General features: G+C 41.6%; 1 protein-coding gene across 1 annotated transcript in view; it reads right to left on the bottom strand.

Annotated features, from left to right (window-relative positions):
- The window catches only part of myo9aa (myosin IXAa), a 91,283-nt gene that overhangs the window by 4,972 nt on the left and 70,752 nt on the right, over positions 1-15,559 (bottom strand). Inside the window, exons 17-34 of the mRNA XM_029497778.1 lie at positions 12,948-13,088; positions 12,422-12,461; positions 12,197-12,319; positions 11,290-11,370; positions 10,960-11,070; positions 8,630-8,752; positions 7,597-7,746; positions 6,855-7,165; positions 4,620-6,380; positions 4,038-4,137; positions 3,608-3,820; positions 2,647-2,744; positions 2,401-2,531; positions 2,013-2,236; positions 1,786-1,902; positions 1,488-1,676; positions 1,144-1,194; positions 857-968 (exon numbers count right to left, since the gene is read on the bottom strand). Coding sequence (XP_029353638.1) covers positions 857-968; positions 1,144-1,194; positions 1,488-1,676; positions 1,786-1,902; positions 2,013-2,236; positions 2,401-2,531; positions 2,647-2,744; positions 3,608-3,820; positions 4,038-4,137; positions 4,620-6,380; positions 6,855-7,165; positions 7,597-7,746; positions 8,630-8,752; positions 10,960-11,070; positions 11,290-11,370; positions 12,197-12,319; positions 12,422-12,461; positions 12,948-13,088 — 4,076 coding nt within the window. The remainder of the gene's footprint in view (positions 1-856; positions 969-1,143; positions 1,195-1,487; positions 1,677-1,785; positions 1,903-2,012; positions 2,237-2,400; positions 2,532-2,646; positions 2,745-3,607; positions 3,821-4,037; positions 4,138-4,619; positions 6,381-6,854; positions 7,166-7,596; positions 7,747-8,629; positions 8,753-10,959; positions 11,071-11,289; positions 11,371-12,196; positions 12,320-12,421; positions 12,462-12,947; positions 13,089-15,559) is intronic.

The following is a 15,559-nucleotide window of genomic DNA, read 5'->3' as shown; positions in this document are numbered from 1 at the left end:
CTGGATGAACACAGCCAGAGAAATCAAACAGGTAATTTCCATTATCAACAGAAAGACAGTGCTTCCTCATTATTCAGCAGAAGTTGTGAAAGGGAAAAAAAAAAGAAAAAAAAGAAAAAAAAAAACTTCATCAATGTTATCACAGGAAGCACTGGCTGGCGTGAAGAAAACATCCTGTGCGAATAACGGAAAAACTGCCTGAAGAAATATCTACAGATGCAGAGGAGCAGACCCCATGAGTCCAGTTGAAAACAATCTAATTAGAGCTGAGGGAGGTGGGGAGGCCAGACTAAACCCAGCTCAGCCACAGACATGGTGTGTGTGTGTGTACAAGTTCATGTAAGGTAAATGTCTGTGTGAAGATCAGGGGTGCTTGTGAGTGCATTTGGACATAAAAATTTGAAATAAAAAGCAAATTATTTGCGAAAGTACATACATTTCATCAAACAACTAATATTCTGGTGCTGTTATATAAGCACCAAGTATGAGTTGCATGAGTGAATGAGCAAATGTGTATGTAGCAGGGTCCCACCAGTCACTGACATCAATCTAAAGGACATAATTAAATTGAGAAAAACATGCATCATGAGCTCCCGGAGCGCTTGGTTTTGTCAGGAGTCAAAAACCCGCAGATTGAATTTACAGCGCATGAAACAGAGAAAAGCAGCTCGTCTTTACGTTTAAGTGTGATTTGATTCAGATAACTAAAACACAGATGACTAAAACAATAATGGATAATTGAAACTGCTGGTGTGACATTTCCTGTTAATTTAATTATAACCTTTCAGTCTGTCAAAAACGTAGCTCTTTAGAATTTAGGGATTTTCCAGGGCTGTTGAATTCCTGGTGAACTCACATTTGCACACACAGGCCCGGTCCATCATCCAGATGAGCGATGAGCAGAATTCACAGTATGTAGGGATGCTGTACTGGGTGGACCTGAAGATGTGGCCATTATGCTCCTCCACCTGAGGAGAGCATCAGAGCACATTGTTTGGAATTTCTCTTCACATATTTATTATTTTATAAAAGCCTTTCCAACTTTGGTCACTGATGTGTTTCTAACTTGTCAGAGATAAATATCTTTTTTCTCATGTGATCCAGATAATGTTGTCAGTAATGACCAGAATGAATGAAACTTACAATGTCAGTGTCCTTTTTCCTCCGTTTTTTACGTTCAGGTTTAGGTATCGGCTGTATCAGAAAACAAAACAAAAAAAGAGCAAGGGATATGTTGTCATACTGAATGTGCCACTGTTCATGTGAATATTATTGATAAATATTAACATGATTGACAGTAATTATACAGTCCAAGACATTTGAAGTCTGCAACGGTGGATAAATGCTACATATCCAGTTCATCCGTCACATGTAAGGTTACAAAATACAGTTACCAAATTTAAAGGAGTGGATGGAACCTCGTGCAAAATGCATAACTATGTCTAATTCCCTTGGCTGTTAGCAGGCTGACAAAGACACGTCTTTACCTTGCTGAACGTGCTGTCCAAAGCTTTATACTCTGTCATGAACTCATCCAGGAAGACTTTAAAGGTGTTGACCCACACTCTGACAGGGGACTCGCACCAGTCCCTCTGCTCCTGTCGCATGGTCTTCTCCAATATGTGCTCAAACAGAGCGTAGAGGTCTTTGTAGCGAATACTCTTACCATCATCCATCTAGGAAAGAAGATGACATAGATGATATGTCGTAGGAGGAGCAAACAGAGCAAACAGAGTAAAAATGAGTAACATTTTAAATGATTACATGCGCAGGGTTGACACTTACAGCGAGAGCAGTTGAGTAAGAGTTGAAAATATTCAGACGGAATTCTTTCAAAGCCTTTTTAAACACTACATCCACCATGGTGTCCTTCTTACTGTCCTCTGTGTCCAAGTCATTGATCTTTAAATAAGAAAACACAATAATTTTTATCATGAATATGGAGCTGGACATGGTTGAAAAATAAAGCACCAAAATACATTAAATTCACCATCATGCATGTTTGTCGGTACCTTCTTCATGAGAAAGTCGTTCATGCTCCTGTAGTCGTTGGTGCAGGTGAGGATCTGGAGCGCGTCATTCTGCCGGTGAGCCGATTCCACAGTTACGCTGCTGATCTTGACACTACGTCTTCGTTTCACCTTGGGAGAGGGTTCCTTGTTCTCCTTCAAGTCTCTGAACCCTCGATCCAGTGTCAGATCAGGACTGCAGGGGGGTGACATGTTTTCCTGACCTGCTGTGTGTTACAAAAGTGAAGTTAGTGACAATTGTGTGAAACAAAGTCAAGTCAAGAGTCAAATGAACTCAGGGACATTTAAAAATCTCAGCAGGTCTTTTTGTGTAATTTTCTATTTATATGGAAATCCTTGAAATGGATGCCGTTGCCACTTGAGAACACACCATCTCCAAGTAACGGCCCCGTGTCTCCGTAGTCTCCATCCAGGGAGTCAGCACCGCAGATCAGTTTCTCTCTGGATGCCTTCTTATCTCCGTACTTGGTCTTACCCCAGAAACGCATCTTACCACGAACCCTGTACAAGATTAAAACAAAATTGCCTGTGCCATTCCAATTAAAACTGATGAGTGTCCTTAGCATTTCCTATTATGGCCCTTTGGGCGCTGCCAAACCTAAGTTGGAGAACAAACCTTCCATCTTGTGAGTTCTTGCGCATTGAGTCCACTTTGCCTAGATCTCCTGACGACATGGCCTTATGTATCTTCTTCTGTTCCTCTGAACTTTCCAGCTAAAACACCAGGATGAAATAACATGTAAATGCAAAACCACAAGCATCTCCATTGCTATTTCCATTTCCAAATGGCTTTGAATATTATGATCTGAAAGCAATTTCAAGCCAGTAGAGGGCAGCCCCACATCACTGGAGTTGCATTAGCTGTGATTTACATTTACTGAAACGTTAACTCTTCATATGGAACAGTCAACATGTGAGTGTTTATAGTGGTTGTGATATCACATAGCAATAACACAACAAATGATATACCTGCAGTTAACATATAAAAACAAAACATATTTCTCACAAAGAGAGCCAATAAAAGACAGGAGGTTGATTAGCGATGAAGAAAGTTTAATGAATGAATGGTGACATTTTTAAGGATTCTCCAGGTCTGTGGAGTGATTAAGAGAAGAAATTAGTAACATGCTAAAATTTTTGATTAATAAGAAGGAGAGGAGTCACTGTTAGAGCTGTAAGAGAAAGAGAAGCCAAATCTTGTTAGAAAAGCATCTACATTACGACTATAATGCTATAAAAGGAAAACAGTAGAGTAAAATTCTGAGTCACTATAAATAATGTTTTCTAGACACTCCGTCAAACCAATTGAGTAGTGGATTTATGGTTGTTTGACAGCCTTGACTACACGTCTTTAAAATCACTGTACTGCATCCGACTTCAATTCATTAATGTCTTCCACTCACTAGAATAGCTATTGTCCATTTCTAGAAAAACAGAAGTGTGTTGAAGCTCAGTTTGTTCAGAGGTGTGATGCAGATCTATACTCTCTCTGCTAAAAGGGGTTAGAAATGTCAAAGAGAAGACACGCTTTAAGAATATAGAGAGGGCCACTGGCGGCTCAGATGGGTGCCCGTTACCATGTCTGAGTCACTGAAACAGGTCTCTTGTAAGCCTGCCTCCGTGGAGCCCTGTTTGGAGAGCGGCAGTGTGTATTGACGGGGGCTCGGGGGGCTGTCGCCATCATAGTCATCCTCTGAATCGCCCCCATGCAAGACGTTAGGGGCACGGGTGAGGAAGTCGGAGCGGGTCCGTGCCATTCTGGCTTTCTTTTTTTGGCCTGCTCTGCCAACCTGGAGTTTACCAGAGGTGATAACAGTATGTTTAAAAGGTGCTTTAACGCCAAGAGGAGCTTCAGCACACTTACATACATGTAGGTCAGCTGTTTTGAACAGGTAGCCATCCTGCCAAGGTTCATTAATTTATTCACAACACCAAAAAGCACTCCTGCAAAGCTGCAAACACATGCTACACGCTCATTTTCAGAAAAAATAAAAAGAGATTACTTACATCCCGGGCTTTTGTTCCTTTAGAGGTCTTGGGGATCAGTGAGGCTCCTTCCTTGGGAATGGTCACAGATGCTTCTTCAGGGAGGGAATCACTGTCAAATCTGATGGGGGAGAAAAACAATCACACACACAAAATACAATTAGCCATTCTGATTAATGTAAAGTAAACTATTCAAATTAAGATTTTATTGAGAGGCCACCAAGAACAAGATGGGTATATAAAATGTTTATCGATTAAAACCACTGTATAAAGAATGACGCTATAGCGTCCTTCAAATAGGTGAGATTGAATCATTCAGTACTCAGTAAAATGAGGCACCTCTGATGAAAATAGGTACCATTAAGGCAACTTTTATGTCAGCGTCTCTCAAATGAAATATCAAGCATCAGTAACAGTGCTAATATAATATGACCACTGGGGAGTATCAAAACAGAACTCTTGAAATTTATTAGGCACTCCGGATTCATGTTACTGTGGTTTATTTTCAACATATTAGTCTGGAAACTTGATCTCTATGCATTTACTTTTTATTTGTTTTCTTATGGAACATTCCAAAAAGCAATGTATTTATTTATCACTCACTTTGCAAATGCCAATTTATCCTTGGGAGAGAAGAAGATGTTGCTTGGCTTATCCGTCATACTAACTGTTGTGCATTGATTGCTTGGTGGCTTCCTGGGTGCTGCTCTCATTCTGGTTCCTCCTGCATCTCTGGACTCAAGCGTGAGTTTGGGTGCCCAACCCTTGGCAACACGTCTGCTCTCCATGTGTCTTTCTCTGAGAGCAGCCACAGGTGGAGGAGGCAGCTGGGGGTGAGGGGCGCTGCTTTGGTTGCTTACACAAAGTGGAGTGTGCCCTGCCGGAGCAGTGGAATCTGACTGTGTTCTGGCATGAGGATCGAGCCTTGCCGTTCGATCAGTCAACAGGGAGCTGGGTCTAAGAGGCTTACTGGAAGTTGCGGTGGCACCAATATCCTGACCACCTTGTCGACTCTGCTGTATCCTGTGCAGAGCCTCTCCTCTTTGCTTCTCAAACATGTCTCTCTCATACTGAGCGAAGTAAAGACGTTGCCGCTCCAGGACTTCTTTCTGTTGTCTTATCTGCTCCATCATCTCCTTTTCATTCTGCTGCTGCTGATTGCGCTGCCTCTCCTCTTTCTCCTCATTGAGACGAACCAGTTTCTCAATGACAGCAGGGTCATTCTGAGGGACAGCGGTAGAAATGGGGACGGGACGTTGGGGAAAAGTTGCTGGGCCTGGCTTCTGTGGTGATGGGCTCAACTCCCCTGTCTGGGCCGCAGAATCTTGAACCTCTACAGAAGGACGGACAATATCGCTCAGCTCTTCACTTAACGGGCTTTCTTTTTGCATACTGATGACCACCACCACTGGTTTGCGCATTGCTCCTCGCTGTTCTTTGACAGGCTTGGTAACAGTAGAGGTGGTGTTAGAGATGGCTGCATGTTTGTTCTGTTGAGGCTCTTCAGTGGGACGATGGGAAGTGGCTGTGCTGCCCTCATTGGCAGGGACGTAAAAGGTAGGGAGGTAGTTCTCGACTTTGGGCGGATGTACGGGGACAGACGGGGCTGTCAGATCCATTTTGGTTTTGTCCTGGCTGCTTGGGGCGGCAACACCATCAGAAACCTCTCCCCTAAGTGGTTCAAATGGCTTCAGACTTGTTGAAATAACCTCCATTTCAGGCGCAGGTACAGGAACCATTGAAGGAAGAGGGGAGCAGGCATCTTCGCTGTCTGTCACTTCCTCTGTAGCCTTGGGTGGGTCACCATCCATGCTGAAGAGCTCAAAGCTGCCTTTGGAGCTCTGGCTGTCAGGCGTGCCCTGTGGTGAATACAGAGGCGGGGTCGCAGGTGGGACCAGCTCGACAGACCAACGGCGCTCCTCAGATGGGGAAGAGGCTCCCCCGCTGGTTGTTCGGACTTTGAGGAGCTCCAGGCTGAACTTTGCCTGCTCCAACTCTCTCATTCGCCGGCTCTCTCTCTTGGCCCGAGTTGTTCTCTGGCTGAGCTCATCTAGAGTTCTCTCCCTCTCTCTAATCACCACAGCGGACATCGGAATTGAGGCTTGTGTTTCAGTCAGCGCCTTAGAGGGGCTGTCTTTTGTCCCAGCAAGGTCTCTCCCTTTTGCTGTCTCCTCATAGGTGCTGAGGCTCTTTTCCCGTTGCTTGAAAGAACGATCCTCCCAAGTGCTGAGGTCCAGTCCCATGATTCTCTCATATGGCTCCTGTTCTTCTGGTGAAAGACTCAGCTGGCCATTCTGTACCTGAAGCAGTTTCTCCTGCTGCTCGTCCTCCTCCTTCAGTCTCTTTTCTCTCAGTCTTTTAAAACTAGAAATGAAAAAAGTTAAATTATGACTTCAGCCCAAGTCAAACTGCTTCTTACCCCCTTCTCAGCAGCTATTTAATTTTTAACTCTTGAAAATTTTAGAAATTTTAACGCGTACGACCCTAGTATGCACCTAAGTCAGAGTCTGCTACACCAATTCTTGTCTGCAACTGCTCAGCTGATTGTCGAGCTGCTTTGGGTTGGATTTCTTGCATAATGGCATTCTCTTACCAAGCTCAGTCTGTTACTTTACTAAACAATGGCCAAATACACTGCAGAGGCTGTGTGCAAAGATTAATCTGGGTTTTTACTAGCTTGATGAAAACCATTCCATTCCCAACACATAGAAGCTATTTCAAGAATATGGAGTGTTTATAAAAACGCTATAATGACTAAAAACACCTCTACCTCAAACAGAAAAAGAAGTGTGGCTTTTGCTAAGAATAAGGGTGTATAGGTTTCACAGTATGTGTTACCTCTGTCTGCTGAGGTAGCCTCTGCTCATTGCCTGTAGTTGTACCACAGCACCACATAAACGCAAGTAGGCTTGTCTGGCTTGATGGCAGCGCCAGGCTGTCTGTATAACCAGACATGCTTTGCAGCGCCGATGGAGCCACAATCTCCATGCCCTCTGCAGCACCAGAGCAGCCTCCCTCCATAGCGTGAACCTCTGACGCTCCCTGTAACCTCTCCAGTACGCCTGCAAGCACACAGCTGCCCCCTCCTGGACTTTAGGGTCATAATCATCCTGCTCCTCTTCCATGGGCCGGTACAAACGCCACCATTTCTGAAAGGAGATGATGATAAGGACAGATTATTTCCATTCCTTCATTTCAGATTTAGTAGTGTGCTGAATCAAGATAAGGCAAGATAATCAGTATGTTTTTGATATTGACTAGTGTCAAAATGTTGCAAATCATGAATACAGTAACTGCCCCAGTATTAATACACCAAATTCTTTTAAGCTAATGAGACAAAATAATGGTAATTAATTCATTTGTTGGTTTTTTAAAAATGACATACGTTTGGATTTTTGCTTAAATTTTGGAAACTGAATTTATATAATCTCAATAAAATGCCACTGAAAGTCACAAAGCAACAACGCCTAATTAGCCCTCAGCTATAAAACCCAAATAGTCAATAGAAAGTGACTTAAATCATACAGAAATGAAGAAGACAGATGAGAGAGCATTGACAATGAGAAGCTTTATACTTCACCTGGATGCAGATTGCTGCTTCTCTCATTCTGACAAACTGCTTCCTCTCCAGTTGGGCTCTAAATTGCCGCTGCAGCATGACGATGAGTCTGAGAACCTCCCTGTGGAGTAAGGCCTGCAGCCGCTGACGCTCAGCCTCCCGCAGAAACACCTGAGGGGAGGAACCACGATGGCGTCATGCACAGGGCAACCCACACAAACACTCTTAATGAAGACATAAGCTGTCCAGCTGCATACAGAGGGGAATACACACACATTCTTTCAAAAGTGAAACAAATTAAAATCCCACTCACAGTTACTCACAAGCACACAGACGGACTGCAGAAATCCCTGGCTGGATACATGGTCACTGGAATGCCAGGTATGACCCTCTAATTACATAGGCTGCATCCCAAAGGCACAGACCCCATCATCATGTCTCATTCATACTGGAGACGAACCCACACCAAATATGGGGCACCATCTTCATTACATCCTTTTCTTGAAAGGATGCTTTCAGTTAATATGTGGTTATACCCCACATGATCATATCCTGAATCTATTTATAGTGCGTGTTACTTAGTAGTTAAATAAACTGACCAATCTTTAAGCAATTTACTGAGGCACAGCATTCCTTTTTAATTCTGTCATCGACCTTTTTTTTTTATATTATACATTTTGGATCCTCTGGTTCCTGAAACTAACTTGACCTCTGTCACACTTAGTTTGAAATAGGAAGCAGAGACCAGCTCGTATTGTATTTTCTAATGCATGCACCATTATATCCCACATTTTAACCCTTAGATTGTAGATATTTCATGTAAATTACTTTGTCAACAGTTTTGCCAGTTTAGGAAAACAATATGAAAACATACTGTATGGGTGCTGAACAAAGCTCAATTGCAAAATCACTGTTTGTGCTGATGAACAAATTATTGCCATTTTTTGCACAGCAGTAACAGAAATGGATACTGTGCAATCCTGAAGACAGATGTCACTGTTTGTTTAGCTTTATTCGTTTATGGTTTAACAGCAAAAAGGACTTGAGAAAATACCATTGTCCTTCCCACTTGGTACCCATCTGGTTTGAGATCTAGTTGGCCCAGACACTGCTGGATGCCCTCTCTGGTGGCTCTGGTACCCTCAGGGAGCAGCACACAGAAGTGATGAACAAAATCCTGTCAAGGGAAGGAGGAAAGGTGTTAATGGGGAACATTTTATGATTATTATTTTATGACCTTGAGTGCCAAGAAAGGCGACTTTAAACAGAATGTATTAATATTATTATTATTGTTACGTTTATTAACCTGCTCAATCAGTCCTGGCTTTAATGTTTGTGTCACATGCACAGTACGATACATTAACAAATGGTTGACATGAGTGAATCTGCTGCAGCCATCAGTTTCTTTCTAACTGATTCCAGTACATGATTTATTGGTTGTATGCACTGGCTCTGATTTTGAAACATAAACTCCTGGCCAGCACCAGAAATTCAAGCAGCCTCCTTCAGCATCTTTTTAACAGGAAGTTGCCAAGGCACATGTGGTTTCAGGTAGAAGTCCATGCTGTCCACATTTGCAGGAGTTCAAACATCATGGCATAAATATGCTCAACTCCCACTCTTCAAACTGAGGCCCATTGTCTAAATTCAATACTCTCTGCACTCGGGGCTGTAGGGGGTGGATAAGGAAACAGATGCTGTGTTTATACAATTACAAGCATTGGGAGCGTTTTGGAGACCCGAGGACAATGGAGAGGCACTGTTCTGAAGAGTTGGGAAACAGCCGAGTCCTCCTAAGTGATACTGTGCCCAAGATATTTCTCGTTAGTGCTGACCGCAGCACTAAATATTATCCCAGGAATTTCTGGCAAATGATGATGATGATGCCAAAATTATTTAAGTGAGCTCATCCAAACAGATGCAGTATTCCGAGCTTCTAAACTAAAACACAAGGCCATACATAAAAAATGTATACCTCGGTTTAATGCTATTAAAACCCTATTTTTTTATAATTTATAATTGCTTTTGTTTTAAAATGTTAGTGTTAACAATTTTCCAACATTGGAAGAAGCCATCAGTACATTATTATTAGTAGTGAAAACAGACTTTAAAATCCTATTTTAGTGAGATTTCAAAACTAGATCAGCAAAACATACATGAAGTAATTAAAGTGAAAACATTGAAAATGGCTTCTGTGACTTAAAATAACATTCTTGAAGCACTGTACAAAAGTCGCAGAACTTGAAATATATTTAGTTGTTTTCAACTGCTGCAGACTTCTTCAGTTGTAAAATAGTGACCATTTCTACAGTGAGCCCAAAGGACTGGGACATTGTTTCTGGATTAAGTCATTAAGTCATTTCTGTTCAGTTAACTCAGAAATGACTCATTTTCAATGCTTTAAGTCTTATTAATGAAACCCTGTTAGCCTCAATTGTACCTGGGAGGCAGGAAATTTTGTTCTCAAAAGTTCTCACCGCAAAAAGACCTCATCTGTCCACTTCATGGCGATGGAGATACTACCACGCTGAACCCTAACCCCAAGATGTGATTTTGTGAAGTGAAACCGTAATAAACCAGCACAATGACTTCATCTTTTTTTCCCCAAAAATGTTGACATCACAAGACTCGCACACAAAATAACATTCAAGACCACAAAATGGAAACTAATGTGTGGAAAAAAAACTTGAATGGGAGGGAGCTTATAGTCTTCTGTCCAAAGACTCTTTTCCAATCAGCTTTAAACCTGATCATATAGGACTTCTCACGGGGTTGACATCATTCTTATGAGCGCCAATGTGGTTAAGATGGCTGCCACCTCGTGTTTCCTCTAATTCCTCATTGACACAACACACAATGAATTCTAGCTCTAACATCATCAGTGAAATCTTTCCAGCGCATTCATTCATTTCTCTGGCACCAAAATGCATAGAAACGCATAGTGTTGCTTGAGTTCTTAAGGGACTTGAGACTGATCAATGTGTCAGTTCTGGCCTGCACATGCCTCCTCAGAGGGAACATGTTAGTGCGATCTACCATTTGGCTTAGTGAGTGTTTGCTTCCTGGATAACGTAATATCTGGCAAAAATAGCAGACAAAGTCAGTCTGTTCTAACAATCAAGAAACAAACACTGTTTAGAGGGGAAACTCCAGCAGTTATATAGAAAAAGTTCAGTTCACTAGCAAGGTTAGTACAACGAAGCCTGTGAGAAATGATTTATGATCTGTGGCTCTCTAGGAGCATTGTCATATCTGGTAAAATAATTTTTGGAGAGAATTGTCCTTTCAGAAAAAGCTCAATTGTAAACTGTAATTGTGGAGTCTAACAGAAAACAAGGTTAAAGCATTGAAAGCGTGTACGAGTTATAAATGTGTGACTGGTACCTTGAAGCTGTACTTGATGTTGTAGCCTGACTGCCGAATGCGCACAGTCTCCAGCATGCCTGTGTAACGCAGCTGCCTCAGCACCAGGTTATCATTGAACCGCAAGGGCAGCTGAGAAAGAGAAGGAAGAAAGATAATCCAAGACGAGGGAAAATGACAGAAAAAAGAACAACAACAGACAGCAGAGGTTACAGAGGTTACAGAGAGCGCATGGGGAAATAGTAAACTGCTCAGAAAAAAAAAGTTGGACTATCAAAGGAAATGAAAAATGCTTTGAAAACTAAACTGAAACAGCCAAAGTAAGTGCAGCCTAGAGTGAGCACACTGTACCTTCTCAGCATTGGAACGGATGCACTTGACAAAATAAGGCTCAGACTGACCCAGAGTCTCCATTAGCTTATTGAGAGAGGCCTGCAAAATGAGACACAGAAAGAGGATGTAAAATTCACAGACCCAAAGGCATGCTGCTGTGGATGCTCCACATTAGTTTGACAGGCAGCAGTCAAGTCAAAAACCCTTAACTGCAAGATTAAAGTCACTCTCTGCCTGGAATCCTTAAATACCAGCAATACATCAATGCAAACTTGTGGCTCTATAGAATAAAAAGAAAACTGTGTGTGTGTGTAAACACATATACATGAGGAAGCAGAATTCAGTCTCCTCCCCCTTCAGATTAAAGTAATCAGCACAGAACAGGGTGTGGAAAGTGAAGTCACCCACACTCTGGGGCCGGGGCTGCCTGCCAGAGGGGCTTCAGCACTCCTCTGCCTCCAACAGCCGGAGCACACAGTTCACATCAGAGAAACCAGCGGGGGTCAAACAGCAGTTATGTGGCGCTCAGAAGCTTTTGAACTGTCTTTTCTTTTAGCTAAGAAAAGCTAAAAGACCAGCACACATATCCACAGCACATACGTTGGTTTCAGTAGTTTAAATGGTGGCAATAACACCATTCTTGGCTCTAGGCGACTATACACTGTTTTCTATGTCTCATCTCAACATTACTGATGAAATTCAAAAGGGTGTGTCAGTTTCTCACCAAATTAAAGTGTTTTGCTGAGATATTTATTTTATTTTTTTATTGAATTCTCAGACATGATGTCATATTTGAGAATTTTGGGCGGATGTGTGAGCTACGCATTGTGGATAAATGAGTGGTTTAGACAGCGGACAGGCAGACAGATAGAGGGAGGGAGGGGTGTGTGTGTGTGTGTGTGTGTGTGTGTGTCTATTCTCCAACCTGAAACTGTGCACTGATGCTAGGTGGTTTCTTCTTCTTGTGGAGGTGAAGCAGTGACTTGGTGATGCGGTCGTGAAGCGTCAGGTTGCTGAGGTACTTCAGTGACTTGACATTCAGTAAATGCTGCAGATGTGAATCAGAAGTGGATTGATAATGTTGATGATGTGACACAACTTCAGAATCTGTACCTTTGCTATAGTTAGTTAAAGAAATCCTGAATCTTACCTTCGGAAGAACTGGCTTTGATTTGTAGTTTTTATTCCTCCTGTTTATAAAAAACGAAACGAGAAAAGTTTTGAGCACCAAAGCCCTTGTTTTTCTTCTTTACATAAACAAAAAGGTCAAGAAAAGTATTGTCTTATATTTTTCCTCCTGTCTAGAAAAAGGTAAACACAGCAGTGAGAGAATTTTAAAAATTCTTCCCAAGTAAGTCACACCCATTTCAAATAGTGGGACTTCACGCCACCCCTATGGGAAAATTCTCTTTTCACCTGCTCTCCTGGTCAAGGAGGTCAGAGGTCAGCGTTAGCTACAGAGCAGCATCCTTGCTTTTAAGGGTGTCTCCAGGCCACGAGGCCACAGAGCGAACTGAAATAACAACCACCGGGGGAATGAAATGATGTTGGCGGCATTATTCTGTATTTTACCATCAGACAGAGAGCACTTAAAACTGGCTTCCTTCAGAAAAAAGGTTAGATTTAGGGTTAACAGGGGATGGTTACGGTCACTGTGGCTGCCTCCTGTCACTCACATAAGGATGTCATGGGCTCTCTCAAGGAGTTTGCTGCTGGCTGAGTTTACAAAGATGCCATCTTCCTCGGTAGTGGAACTGCTCGACGACAAGCGGCTATGTCTGCCCACACGTCCGTTCCAGCCGAGGCCTGGAGAACTTCTGTTAGACAACAAAACACACAGGCTGACCAAAAGAAGTGATTTATTGAGGAAGACCCACATTTTAGTTTCCAAGAAGATAATACAACTGAAAATTACTTCCTAAATTCATTTCAACCGACATTTATCTTCCTTTATGTCAAAGCAATTTATTCAATCTTTATTCAAGAGCTCTGCTTTTATCAAGCTGCTCTGTGTCAAGGTTGTCAGGGCAGTTGCATAGCATATGGGAAAATACAGATGAATACAAGTCGTGGACAGAGCACACAGTGTTAATCACAACAACACTCTATACTAATGTATTTTGGATAATATGATTCATTCAGCCACTGAGGCATGAATTATGTGTGAAATTCACATTTTAATTTCCTCAGATCCAAATACACACCACAGATTAGCTGTTTGACAGTCTGTTTTATCAGACATAACATAAAATTCTTTCTCTTATCAGCTTGGTACTTGGGAGCAAGGCTGCAGGGAGAGCCGTGTCACCTCTCACATAATTGGGGGGGCATGTTGGATAGAGCTAATACAGCTCATACGCAGAGCTACCTCGTCACCAGTCTACAGAGTTCTGTTGCACTAAACTGATATTTCACCAGCAGGGGCAGTAGTTACTGTGTTTTTCTTTCCACAGAAGAGAGTGGAATTCACCTCAAACAGAGTTAGACATGGTTTACTGGAGCCTAAAAGGTTTTTAAATCTCTGGCCCCAATGTAAAACAACCATTTGCCAATCTGTAGTATTTTAGCCCAGAACAGAAAACAAGAGTGAAGGAAACACAACTGAGGTTAAGAACAAGATGGCAGACAAGTCATCTGTTCAGAATCGGAGTATTCACAGCAATTTAATATTGATTTAACCCTTCCGATCAGTTGGGCTGCTATATAATATCACAATTTATTGGTTTACCAAATCAGCTTTCTTGAGTTACTGTATATATATATATATATATATATACAAAAAGACTTGTATTTATACTTAACCTGCCTGGCATTCAACAATTGCATTTGTTTTATCTTTCTTTACATTTTGCATTTTACCCTGCTTAGTGTTCTGCACTAAAATCCCACATGTACCATCATATGTACAAATCTATATGACATTAAGCCTAATTCCATACTAAGTTCGTTAACATAATTCACAGTCTAATGGAAGGTACATTAGCAGTGTCCTCTGAAGCCAGCATTTAGAGTATTAGCCACATCATACCTGAGTCAAATTTCTTGTATGTACAAACATGCCTTAATTTTCTTTTCCAGACAAGTCTTAAAAGAGCGTTTTGAATTTGAAATGATTGTGGATGCTGGGGAAAAGAGGACGCTTCTCCCTGATTCTCTTTATCAGAAGTACATCTCCTGAGTCTCAGAGTAGCAGCACTGATAAATTTGATTTGTCTCACAAGCTAAATTACAATATTATAAATTACAGCAGAAGAGCCACACAGCCTTAGTATGTGTAAGTGAATCAAAGTCTTTGGATTTATATTTATACTGAGTTTATATTCTATCCTCCTATAATCTTATTACCAGTCTTTAAAATTTATTATGTATGACTAAATCAAAACATCAATTTTGAAGTCATAATATGTACTAAAGAATAAGCACATACTTTTTGTTTACATCTGGCCTACCATATAAAGAGAGAATTTTTCCCCAGACGATCATCGATTTTAGTTAAAGGTGGAGGTACAATAAGCCTTTTGTAGTGACTGTTTTTCACGAAAAGTCCCATAAAGCACTGCACTGTCCACTGCTCTGTCCAGCTGACATGCACCCTACGGGGACTGAATATTTATCGCTCCTGGCACAGCTGTGCAGAGCTTAGTGCTGTTTTAGTGTATTCAGGATGAGTGTGTGTGTCTGAGTGAGAGGAAGAGACAAAGAGGGAGGGCAGAGGTTGCAAATCACATTAAGAAGGGATTTTAACAGCCCCTGACTGAGCTCCAGTGCAACAAAAACTGTCATGTACGAGCTGCTCCGTGCTACCTGTCGTGGATGTGGGCTGCTAAACTCATGGTCTGGTCCACACAGTGGGGTGGTATGGGAGTTTCAGTGTTCGAGGTCTTTTTTTTTTTTTCTTTTTTTCCCCTCGTGATGATTAAGAAGTATATTATTTAAACTATGACAACACATCTGTACAAAAGGTATTAAGGGGTTTGTTGACTATTTCCAGATGTTTTTGTACTATGAACAAATCAATTACAAAGAAGACAATAGGGGTTAAGCTTTGTTAAGCCCGCTTGTCTGACGGTCCGACAGGAGACTCTTCATCATTTCCTTTTGCTTTTCCTACCCAGCAGTACTTAGCTTTTATTACCTATTACTTGTCTTGCATACCCAGGAGAATCAACAGGACAGTAAAGAATGCCAGTAAAGCATAAATAATGAAAGAAAAGACATTAATAAAAAAATTACATTTTCATATTCAGCTTGATTCTGAAAAGTTATATCATTCAGCACTAGTAGTTTT

This window comes from Echeneis naucrates, chromosome 3 (genome assembly GCF_900963305.1).
Source record: "Echeneis naucrates chromosome 3, fEcheNa1.1, whole genome shotgun sequence".
NCBI lineage: Eukaryota > Metazoa > Chordata > Actinopteri > Carangiformes > Echeneidae > Echeneis > Echeneis naucrates.
Note: the sequence above shows the minus strand (reverse complement) of the source record. Positions and strands in the feature narration are given on the sequence as shown.